The following is an 11,950-nucleotide window of genomic DNA, read 5'->3' on the forward strand; positions in this document are numbered from 1 at the left end:
TGGACACCATAATCTAAAGCCAAGTTGACACATGAACGTAACTGTCATACTGGCTTCTCTTCTGCAAGAAAAATTAAATTTTTAATTCAAAAAAATTAAAATCATTTGTAGAGTTAAGTAGCTGGCAACTGTTAGACTCATAATTGGACGTAAGAAAATCCTAGGTTCCTCCTATACCAGCATCCTCCTGTGGTCTCTTTAAAAACTCCTCCTTTCAATTTAAAGTTTCAGAACAGCCTCAACCTGATTTCCCCTCTTCTCCCCTCCCTTTCCTTGCTTTATGAGCTGTCTTCCTTAGCTACACTGTTCTCTCTGATGGTTTCCAAACACTTCATCCGTATTGGTGCCTATACTCTCCTTCTCCACATTTCCCCCTGACTGAAATGCCCTTTCTTTCACCCTTCAAGGCCAGCTTAAATGTAACCTGCTTTGTTATTCCCGCCGTTCCTCCCCTCTCCCAAGTCCCCAACTGATCCCTCTTTTCCTCCTTCTGGCACTTTATTTATCTGATACAGTATCAAAGTCACAATTTGTATCAGATATTCTCTTCGATCCCCCTTCTTCCCCACTGGTGTATGAGCTCTTTAAGGATAAGAGTGAAGAGATTAAGTGCAGGGACTTTGGAGTCCACCCCTTGCTAGCTATGTGACTTTGAACCAACGGCTTAAGTTCTCTGAGCCTCAGTTTCCTCATTTGCCCTTTGAAATGAGTGGTACCTACTGTGTTGATTATGAGGATTAAATGAGATAATATATGTGAAATACTTAGCACAGTACTTGGCTCACAGTATACATTCAATAATGATTGTTTTCTGTGTGCCCTCAGGGTCCAGTGTCTAATGAATCCTAGGATTTTGTTGAACCAAGTTGAATACTAGTGGAAAGTTTCTAATTTCTTAATGTTGCCTGGTGGTTACATCTTGTGCCATTTGCCCCCTCCTAAAGCACATTTCTTAATCTGTATAAAGGAAGTGACTGTTTTTTTTTCTCCATGTAACTGTCCTTTTTAAAGATCTCAGGGCTTGGTTCTGAGTGTTCCTATGAACTCCTGAGGTCCAGGATGAAGCAGCTCAGGTCCAGCAAGCCAGATACTCTTAGTGTCAGTCGGCAATGTGGAGGGCAGAGGAAAGGGGTCTGAGATAGCATGCAGGTACATATGCAACCAGTGTCCACGTCTGGAAACTGAGCGGCTAGAAGGAGCCTGGGCACTAGGTCCCAGTCCCCAGCTTTTGCTCTGACTAGCAATGTGACCTTGGCTGCATAACCCAATCTCTCTGAACCTCAGCGTCCTCACCTGTAAAATGAGGACAGCAGTACCAACTCCCAGGGCGGTGGTGAGATCCATACATTCTCCCTGCAGTATGTCTCTGGCCCCTAGGAGGCACTGAGCAAATGCTGCTGCTTTGGAGGCAGGGTGGCCGTGGTTTCCCTCAGCAGCTGTTTACGGAGCGCTCGCCGTGTGCTGCCCCTGTGGTTGATCTGCGGTGTGTGGGACGGAAGCTGGGTTAAGGTGATGGGGAAACTGGTGTATGAAAGTAGGTTGGAAATATTCGTTCCTTAGGAATTAGGAAGGAAAAGTGTGGAATCAGATGTGATGGGCAGTAGCAGAAAATGTAAATAAGTAAGAGGAAAACTTTGTTTCCCAAATTGATGAACCGCTTTGGAATAGAGATTTTAAACCCATAAAGATATAAAATGTGATTAATGTTTAATTTTACATTTGATTGAACAATTAAAAAAATAGTCTCTTAAAATAATTTTGTTGGAAAGAGTATAATTTTCTTTGCCTTTTTATGTCTGTTATATTTTATTTTTCTTTTTCCCAAAGGTGGCAGAAAGGGCACTGTATTATTGGAATAATGAATATATCATGAGTTTGATAGAAGAAAACTCTAATGTCATCTTACCCATCATGTTTTCCAGTCTTTATAGGATTTCAAAAGAACATTGGAATCCGTAAGTTTTCACTTTTTCCTTCCTGCCTGCCTGCCTTCCTTCCATCCATCTGTCCGTCCATGCATTGCTCCTTTTCTCTCTTCCTTCGACCCTTTCTCCTTCCCCTCTTCCTTTTCCATAAAATTTTTGACTGCTTGTTGCTTAATACAGAAATGTGAAAAGATAAAATCCCTACTTTTTCGGAATATAATGACTGGACAGGGAGGCCACAAGTAAGCACATATTTTACAAAACAATGTTGTAAGTGCTGCTTTATTAATTTATCTGTTTACTTAGAGGGATTTGGTATCATATCTTTGAATATGAATAATTCATATTTATATTTTTGTTTCTATGGAAACAGCTTTTTCTTTTGATGAATTATGTATATTATCACTTTAAAAATAAAATTCTATGCAAATTCAGGTCTCTTAAGGGTAGTCTTTCCATGGATGCTCATTTTAAGAGTGGAATTGCTTTATTTTTATGTTTGCTTTTTTTTTTACTAAGTCTATTCCAGGTACCAGTGATCAGAGGGCATTATTAAATAATGATTTTTTATCTTGCTAACCCTTAAGAAAGCTGTGTTGCCACCAACAGTAAAGAATATAGCTCTGGATGTGAAAATAAACTGTAGGCAATTTCTAGTTGTTCAGCTAAAAAGGGATAGGACAGAGGAATAGAGGAGCTCATTCAAACAAAAGTTGTGCTTTAGCTCTTCCATCTTTTAGCCTCCCATTATGTAAGACTGACCAGTATATTCTCTTTTTCTGTGCGTCACAGGGCTATCGTGGCATTAGTGTACAATGTGTTGAAGGCGTTTATGGAAATGAACAGCACCATGTTTGATGAGCTGACAGCCACATACAAGTCAGATCGCCAGCGGTAACTTCCTAAAGCCTTTTTGTCAGCTGTGCATAATGCTATCTATTGAGTTCTTTCCTTCTCTTTGCTGAAGTTGTCATAATGCATCCGAAATCATTAGCAGCATAGTTTTATTTATTTATATATTCATTTTTGCATGCTCATTGGCTATATCCTTATTAGTGTGCCATTGGGTAACAAAGTTATGACAGCAGCATTTTGATAAGGCCAGCTTTCCTCCCTCCCTTCAGTACTATTTCATTTCTGCCTCCAGATTAAGAGCCTGGAACATAACTAATATTTCAGGCCCACTTAGGAGAACCATCATGTGGTTTGCCATCTGGATTCACCTCCATTCTTAGTTCCTCACTTGTCTGAACAAGGATTAGACTGATCTTGTACATCATTCCAGGAGCAGAAGAGATGAAGCACTATTTGACTAGTTCTTTGGACCAGAACTTAACTGTCTAGTCTAGAACCCAACAAATTCGTTACAGTTCAGAGGGCAGTGAAAAGAACATGTTGGTTAACAGTTTGGTATTTTAGATGTCTTAAAATCTTTAAGACCATAGGGTAGCAGACACCAGTAGAACTCTCTAGTGTGTGATTATGTAAAGCCTTCCTTGATTTAATTAACTCTGTTATTCAGTTTTGTTATTTTTTGTCCATTATGTCCAATTTTCCAAATGATAAGGGATTAAGGACTGTCTAGGCAGCTTTCAGTAATAGGGTCTCTGGTTTGGCTTTGACTACCCAGAAGCAAATGTTGGATTTTGTGTCTCATAAAACTTGATCTTAAAGAGGATCCAAGACATTTAAGGTTGCTGAGTCTCCTCTAGTTTAGTTCCCTTGCTCCATGGCTTTGCCCAATTTTAAATGTGTTACTTGCATTTTAATGATAAGAACAACAGAGGGAAAGGTTTGGTGGCAGAGGGCAAAGGGCCATTTCAGTGATTTTTTTTGTTAAGTAACTGGAGATGTGGTTTATTAAAAGGCAGTTTAATTATAGAATATGGCAACTTTTATGTAGTGCCATATCTGGAATTTAAACAACTTTTCATTCAGTAGATTTGTAATTGTGGCAAATCATTAAATTTATAGTAAAACTCCATGCCCCAAACTTAAATAAAAAATCTTTTTAAAATGTTACTCTAAAGGAGGAAGGGGAAGGGTATGTTTTAGTGTACTGTGATATGCCACTAAAGAGTGCCTCATTCATAACGCCCTCTTGTATAGCACCGAAAGCCCATTATTATTATCCTAGTTGAGCAAGGGCTAAATCTTTAGAATCCCATTAAGAGTACTGAATACCTTATTTCTAAAATAGTCAAATTGGTTAACTCATATTTATTGAACTTCAATAATGGGTTAAGATAAAACTGTTTGATGATCATTTGTAAGATAAGAATTAACCAAGGGAAGGAAAGATATACTTATAGTGGGGCCAGGAATAGACAGCGCTGTGAAGTTGATTCTGATGATCATCATGTTAAAGTGATTTAGAGTGAGTGGACTTTCATAATGAAACAAAGTTTTGTTTGTATGTTTTGTTTTTGTTTTTTAAAAAAAGACGGCGGGCCATGGTCACTCACTAGCAGAGTTCTCGCCTGCCATACTGAAGACCTGGGTTCAATTCCCAGTGCCTGCCCATGTAAAAAAGCAAAACAAAACAAAAAAGAGTTATACATTGTCAAAAGAGCAATAGAAGATTGTGCTAGATAGATGGGAAACATTGGTTTACCCATAGATGTGAGAATAGGGAAAAAGGATGGAGATGCGTTTGGTATTATTAGAGAAGAATTGAATGTAGGACTTCACTTCTGGATGGCAGTAAGTTAATAATTTCAGTTCAGTTAAATAAATTTTTAAGTATTACAAATTTGGAAATGGTGGGTGGACTAAGTATCTATCACTGTTAGGTGTATTTGCTAACATTTGTGTTATGTAAAATTGAAATTGGAAGAGAATTTGCCAATATGCTTAGCATGACAGTGTGGATAAGTTTTAAAATTCCTACCTACAGGAGAGAGAAAACTGGGAAAGAATGGAGGTGACAATATAAAAAATATTTAGGATTTTTGAAGATTAAGTTCTCAGTATGAAAGATGTGCAATAACCTAGCATAGAGCTAACCTGGAAGAAAAGCTTCACAGGACAAATTTCACTGAATGCCATGAACTCTTCATCAGGAACATGAATGAAATGCTTCGGTGACAAAATGATGATGATTTTAATGTATTAACATTAAATTAAACTGCATATTAGGGCAAAATTAATCCAATATATGTTTGAATTTTTTTTCATTCCCGAACTCTTGGTTACCACTGCCTTCTCCCTCCAAATAAAAGGTTATATGCATTGAAACTCCGCAGGGTCTTTAGACTTGTTTTATATGTATTTGAGTCACTAGTTTATGAAAAGATTATTTAGATTTAATATTAACCCCAAAACTGTACTGAGAAACCAGAAGTGGTGTTTTACCAAATAGCTTGCTTATGTTTAAGAATCTGTACTTAATAGAGGATTAACTGATCTTTCCCTTATAGCCTTGCAAATATGATATTTTTCAGGGTCAAAATACCAAATAGACAATTAGTTGAAAAAGTATTATTTCCACTGAAATTTATATTGTGCAGGTTGTATAGTACATAGCTGAAATTAATTATAATAAATGAGACCTAAATTAGCAAAATGATAATTATTAGTACCATTTTATATAATTAAATATTACCTCAAAACTCTAGTGGATGAGAATATAAAATTACTTGAGTTATTGCTAGAGTTTTGTAGGGGAGGAGAATGAGGGTAAATTTCTGTTATTATGGAGATTATAAGTACAACTTTTAAGAAAATTGATGTTGATAAAATAAATATGAGGCATTGGAATCTAGCTGAAAATAATTTTATCACAAATTAGCCCATGTGGATTTCCCTGAGTAAATACTGTGCTGTGACTAAACTTACATCCTTGCTAGATGAAGTAGCCCAGGAGCCACATTGCCATACTTGGAAGGGCGGAATCCCCATTTTCAGGAATTATTTGAAGTCATGGATTTATAAATGTTACCTGGGTCTGTCTTTTTCTGTTTCACCACAACTTGAGAAAATTAAGAACAGTGTAACGAAATATTTTTAATAAAAGTGAATTTAAAAATTTTTCAGTACAGAGATATATTGCTACTTGGTGTTAAAGTATCCTTTCTTTTTTTAAAATATGGTAATTTAAAAATGTTATTGCAAAATAAAATTTTGGAATCATACAAGTTTTTTGTAAATTTTGCCACACAGTGAAGTTTGAAAATCTAGTCAAATGAATATTGAAACAAATTTGAAGGTTTGATACATTCAAAATTAAATATGTAATAGTATCAGAAAAGTTCTGTCTAGGACATTAAAACTGAAGTAACAAAGGAAAGTAATAATTTGGTTGTGTATATAGATTCAGAATAAGTTGATCAGTTGGTCTATTAATACTTTTAAAGGCAGGATTTTGCTAAAGAGTTTAAATATACGGGGTGTATGAAAAGCACATATTAATAAAGGGAAAGTATATTTTCTTGACATACTACATTCTTTGTATCAGTATCAACCTTTTGTATCAATACCATCCTTCCTGAGAAACTCTTTATGGAAACAGGGAGAAAATTAGATTCTAATTAAGCCCCAAGTAAAAGTTACTAATGTGTCCTTAGTCTTAGGATAACTGATACACATAAATGATGCTATTTTTTGGTTTTTAGGAATTTTGAAGTTAATTTTCTCTATCAAGCCAAATATGAAGGAATATTAATGTGAAATCTGAAAATATTCTTGTCATCTCCTACTCTGTTTATTAATACTTCTTTGGCATCTATGTAAGTGGTAAAGGGGAAAGAAAAAAAAAAGAGCAAGAAAGAAAAAAAGAAAAAACACCCACAAACTTAATGCCAAATGTTTCAAAGAATTAAATTTACAAGGGAAACAAACGTATGTCAAAGGCACAGTTATTGTTGGACAGTCTCTTTAAACTTTTTTGGTTATTTACATTGCTTTCTATTTCCTTCCCCAGTGAGAAAAAGAAAGAAAAGGAACGTGAAGAATTGTGGAAGAAGTTGGAGGATCTGGAGTTAAAGAGAGGTCTTAGACGTGATGGGATAATTCCAACTTAACAAAAAATAACAACAACAGCATTGCTAACCTGTGGAGTCACACATTTATGTAGTAGAAGATGGAGCAACAGTTTTCTGTATTGTGCAACTTTACAGTAGATTTCACATTTGTTTCATTATTACAACAGCACTGTATATACCTGTCTCTAAGTAAAGGAAAAAAATATAAGGACTTCTATCCAAAGTTTGGACAGTAGATGGACTTCTCAGAACTTTGCAAACATAATCATTGTTCTAACCCTCTTTAAAAAAAAAAAAAAGTCTTCAGAGATCTGTTGATGAAATTGCTATGTTAAAATTCCATTGTCAGGAGTTCCTTATTTATCATTAGCAGAGAGTATGATACAATTTTCAAATGTGAACAATCTTAAATTTAGCCTGTCTTTCTGCTAAGCTGTTAAATGTATTTATAGTAAATGGAAGAAAAAAAAAGACTGTCATTTCCTTATAAGTCTGTGTGACATCCCCGCTGGGTAACTTGACTGTAATCCAGCACCTTTTCCTTTTGCACATCTTCACGAGTCGAGTGTCCACATGGAACAGGGCCATAAGTTGTAAAGGTCCCTGATAAAAGTTTTGTTTACTGGGGTGAACATCTTTCCAGTAACCAGGTAGTCCTGGTACTCCTTTTAAAATTAGGAGTAAAAGAGAAGAGGTGATAAACATAGTAGGGAAAGGGAATTTTGGATTCATGCATCAGTTTATTGTGAATCCAAATCGATGTCTTGAATCCTTTGAAAACAGGCGCTGGGACATCACAGGCCTCAGTGCCTGGCCAGTATTAGTTGCATACATCATTGAATACACATACCAGAGATGTTTTAGAAATGTCAGAAGAACATCCTTTTGGACCATTTTGAAATAAGAAAGACAAACACTAAACAGTACAACCATGAAATTGATCACCAGAGATTGTGAATCTGATTGGGAAAAGAGTTGAGCAAACAGCTTGGACTGTTTGGAGTTGTTGCCTTACTTTTTAATATGTATTTATAAAGTATTCCAGCAAAAGAGGATGTAGCCTCTGGGAAAAAAAAAAAACAACAAACATGTTACAGTGTTTTTTGTAGATTCTTGTTCTATATCTCATGACAGTGCCAGCCCTGTTTTTAGCCAGAGAGGATTCAGGATAAACAAATATTATGCATTCTGAATTGGATGCGTATTCCTAACTACTGTATTTGTTACCAAAAGTGGTTCTACAAATGCTACTGAAAAAAAAAATCTGGAAATTCCTAATGTCCTGAGTATTATAATAAAGTTTAAAAATGCTTTTATATCAAAGGTGCATTGTGACCAAATTGTTTAAGAAAAAAAAAAAACAAATGTAGGGCTTCGTTATAGATACATCTTATTGGCTCACTGCTTTCTATTTAAAAGAGAAATTGTACATTTTGAGCAGATAAAATGCTGATAAAACTTGTCTACAGTATGTACTTACCTAATGCTGTTGCATTATTCTGTACTGAAAGATACGTGTTTTGGGATTTATTTCCAGGATGTTTTTCCTTGTTATGAATAGAACAGCAGTGAGTTGATGACTCTAAACAGTATTCTTGGTGTAGAGTGATTCTGTGTTCATATGTTGAATTGTGATAGTAGCAAACATGAACATATGAACTGTTTTTGCTCCTAATAGAAATGCAGTATAAGTGTGGGCTTGTGTATTTTCCTCCTTCCATTTAAACATAAAGTATAATATGCCGTTTTATTGTTTCTAAGAAAAAGGAAGGGGAAAAAGAGCCCTGTCTTTCCTCCTCTATTAAGTGTTTCAGGATTATAAGGTCACAGTTTATGTGTAAAAGTCAGCTAATTATGGAAATTGTCATCTCAGTAACTTTGTAAAACAGCAAAACAAAACTTGGCATGGTTAATTTTAAAAAAGGAGCAGCCAAACATATGCAGCACCAAACACAACATGGTGTTATTGAAAAGATTTTTTTTTTAAGGAACATTAATGGGGATTCACTATAAACTTGGCAGAGACTGCCAAAGATGAAACAGTTTACTTAGAAGTGCTGGCACAAAGGTGCGAATTCAAATATTAAAGATCAAAAAATAAATTTGTAATAAATCTCCTTTAGCCCTTTTGATTTTAGCCCTTGGGTTTTGACTATGCATTACATTTATCTTTGATAGTGTAAACTTTTATTTGCCATTAATTCACCTTTTTAGAAAGAAAACATTAAAATCACAGGTTTATGAAGTATGTCTCTGCTCACTGGAATGAAGTGCAGTCATTTGAAATGAGAAGTGAGGATCCTGTTTTTACCTTATCTTGTCCTCAAATTTAAGGTGAGAATTACACAGATATCCTTGATGTCAATTTTGTATGTTGATCATTCCAAACTGAGAAGAATAAAGCCAAATATTAGACGTATTTAAAGAAGAAATTATAGATGTATGTCTAAAATTCATAGGGCAACTTCTGAGAGGAAACACTGTCTTTTCCTTTTTTAACTGCAAGTAACAATGTGACATTTGTCATGTTGTGTCCAGTGACGCAGAGTAACTGAGGTCATCTGACTGTTGCACTGTGTGCCATATTTACGGTCAAACTGGCTGCATTTGCAGCAGCCCTCTCTCCTTGTCCCCTCCTACAGTTCTGCTGTTGCTGCAGCTGAGCAAATCGTGACAAATGCATCTATGTGTTATATTTTGTTTGCTTCATAATTTCTGGAACTATATATAAATATATTTTTTAAATAGCAAATATCGTAGTTAGTGAGTGATGATCACTCCAAACTTATCCCTACCATATTGGTTTCAGGGATAGGATCAAGAGTGTCTTTTCAAGAAAACGCACCTGTGGTTAGAAGGGTGCTGAGGCCTCAGGCTGTTGGCCCAGCGCACGTGAGGGAGCCGACCCGTCTCGTACCTTGAGTCTAGCATGCATTATTCCTTTTCTCATCATGCAAGCATCCCGAGGTGTTTTCTTTCAGTGTTTCGTTTTTTGTCCTTTTTAATTTTATTGTATGTTACTCTCCCCCAACGTCTGACTGTTTTTATACAATAAAATAAAAAATAAAAAAAGTAGAGAAATAAATGCCCTCGACGCGGCTGGATACTCACAAGCAGAGTTCCCTCCTCCACCCTGGGCTCGTTTGCCTAAACGGAAAGGTTTGTTTTATTTTGTACCTCCCAAGCATGGGACAGTCCAGGGTGCAGAGCCAGGAACTGCTTGTAATTGCACCTGTTATATGAAAAAGTATAGCCCTTGGCTCAATCACACAATGGAAAGAGATTTTTAAAAAAAGTATATTTAGAGCTTTAAAAGCTTTTTTATTTTTTTGTGGGGGTAGGGGGTGGGAAAGGGAGGATGTATGGATGTTATTGGCATTTTTAAGTCTTTCCCCCCCCCCCCCATTTTGTTTTTTTCCCTCTAATTGGATGCACTGACCTGGCGGAGGAAATGAAGAGTTTCTCCTTTTTGATGCTATTACCAATGTTATCACAAAGTGATAGCCACCTATAGCAAAAGGTGGCACCAGACATAATCGGTGATGTTTTATTTGCACATCAATATTTTTATTTTTGTATTTTGGCTCAGCTGCTTCTCTGAGTGGAGTTTAGGAATGAGCCACAAAGGATTTTTCTAGTAGGCATATTGGCAATGCATTTTATATTCCTCAATATTTAATTTTGAAAATTTAAAAGATTGTGCATCTTGATAGAAAGTTGAGCAAACTTTGATATAGTGGAATGTTAATTTGTGCTGCTTCTTGTGCACGATCGCAGCAGTAGTAGCTCTCTCGGAAATAACCCCATATTATGATGTCTATGAATATAGGTTTCCTTTTATTCCCTCCCCCTGTTTTCTTTTGTGGATATAGGTTTCGTTTTTTTCCCTCTCTCCCTTCCTCTTTGTTCCTTCATTTCTCCTGCCCTCCCTCCCTCCCCCCCTCTCTCTCTGTTTTCTACCTTTTTTTCTTTCTATCTTCCTTTCTTTTTTTTTTCAATTTTATTTTTGAAATCACTCACTGTAAATAAGTTGTAATCCAAGCCTCATGTATCAGTGGGGAGCTTTCAAATATAAATATTATCAATACATTTTCTGGTTGTTGTCTGATTTCTTGATTGAAGTATAAAAAGAAGGACGTGTCCATTGCTTTTGGTTTGAGAATTTCACTTCAGCTTCATAAATCTTTTTGTCTTTAGTATTTCATTGTTTTAGCAGGAGAGGGCAGCAAAAGTTCATTTTCCCCTTTAGAAGTGCTGTGGTCCATGATTGGCTTTAAATTTGCGTGTATGTGTTTTTTTAAACAGCATCTGTTTGTGGGTAGAGGTAAAAATGAAACATTTTTTATATGAAAAGTTGCATATGAAAATTAGACTCAACAAGACAGTGAAGATTTCTGATACACATCAAAGTTAAAATGCCACAAAGCAATCTTCCAGTTCTGGCTAAAATATGCTACTTCCTTTTCAAACAAACAAAATGCAAGCGGAGTCTTAAACACTTGGAATTTAAAATGTCTTTCCTTGGGAATGATTGACTTTCTTCATGGTGGTAAGGGAAAGAAAAATGAAGGTGCTCCCGAGAGAAATGTAACCTTCCCCTTTCACAGGTGTGTGAGAGGCTCTGTACTGGGTGCATCACAATAAAGAAGCAGTGAAGAGTTTTCAGGTGCCTGGTTGTTTTTGTTTGTTCCTGACCTCCGTGGCCTTTAAAAAAAATTATTAAAAGGAGAGAGAACGTGTTAGGATAAGGTGGGCGTACCCTAGGGAGGGACATGCGGTGGCAGGTTTCCGTAGTAACCTTGGATACTTGGTGTTAGGATAAGGTGGGCGTACCCTAGGGAGGGACATGCAGTGGCAGGTTTCCGTAGTAACCTTGGATACTTGGAGTCGTCTTGTTCTAGGAGTTGTTGACTAACAGAATTCATGGTTTGCTGTAAACACCTGAAGTTTGTCTCTGGGCAAATGGTTAACAATCGTTATGACCCTGTGCTTCCTATTATTAAGTAAGAGTGCTTTGGGCCCAGATTTTACCAGGTTTTATGG

The 11,950-nt window shown here is 36.3% G+C and overlaps 1 protein-coding gene across 4 annotated transcripts in view; it reads left to right on the forward strand.

The window, feature by feature from the left end:
- PPP2R5E (protein phosphatase 2 regulatory subunit B'epsilon) overlaps positions 1-11,647 on the forward strand; it is a 244,110-nt gene extending 232,463 nt beyond the window's left edge. For all 4 annotated transcript variants that reach the window (XM_077122431.1, XM_077122432.1, XM_077122434.1 and 1 more), the window contains 3 exons: positions 1,828-1,955; positions 2,718-2,819; positions 6,847-11,647. In XM_077122431.1, the coding sequence (XP_076978546.1) occupies positions 1,828-1,955; positions 2,718-2,819; positions 6,847-6,946 (330 nt within the window). In that variant the 3' untranslated portion in view covers positions 6,947-11,647. The remainder of the gene's footprint in view (positions 1-1,827; positions 1,956-2,717; positions 2,820-6,846) is intronic.
- Positions 11,648-11,950: the final 303 nt, after the last annotated feature.

This window comes from Tamandua tetradactyla, chromosome 12, assembly GCF_023851605.1.
Source record: "Tamandua tetradactyla isolate mTamTet1 chromosome 12, mTamTet1.pri, whole genome shotgun sequence".
Taxonomy (NCBI): Eukaryota; Metazoa; Chordata; class Mammalia; order Pilosa; family Myrmecophagidae; genus Tamandua; species Tamandua tetradactyla.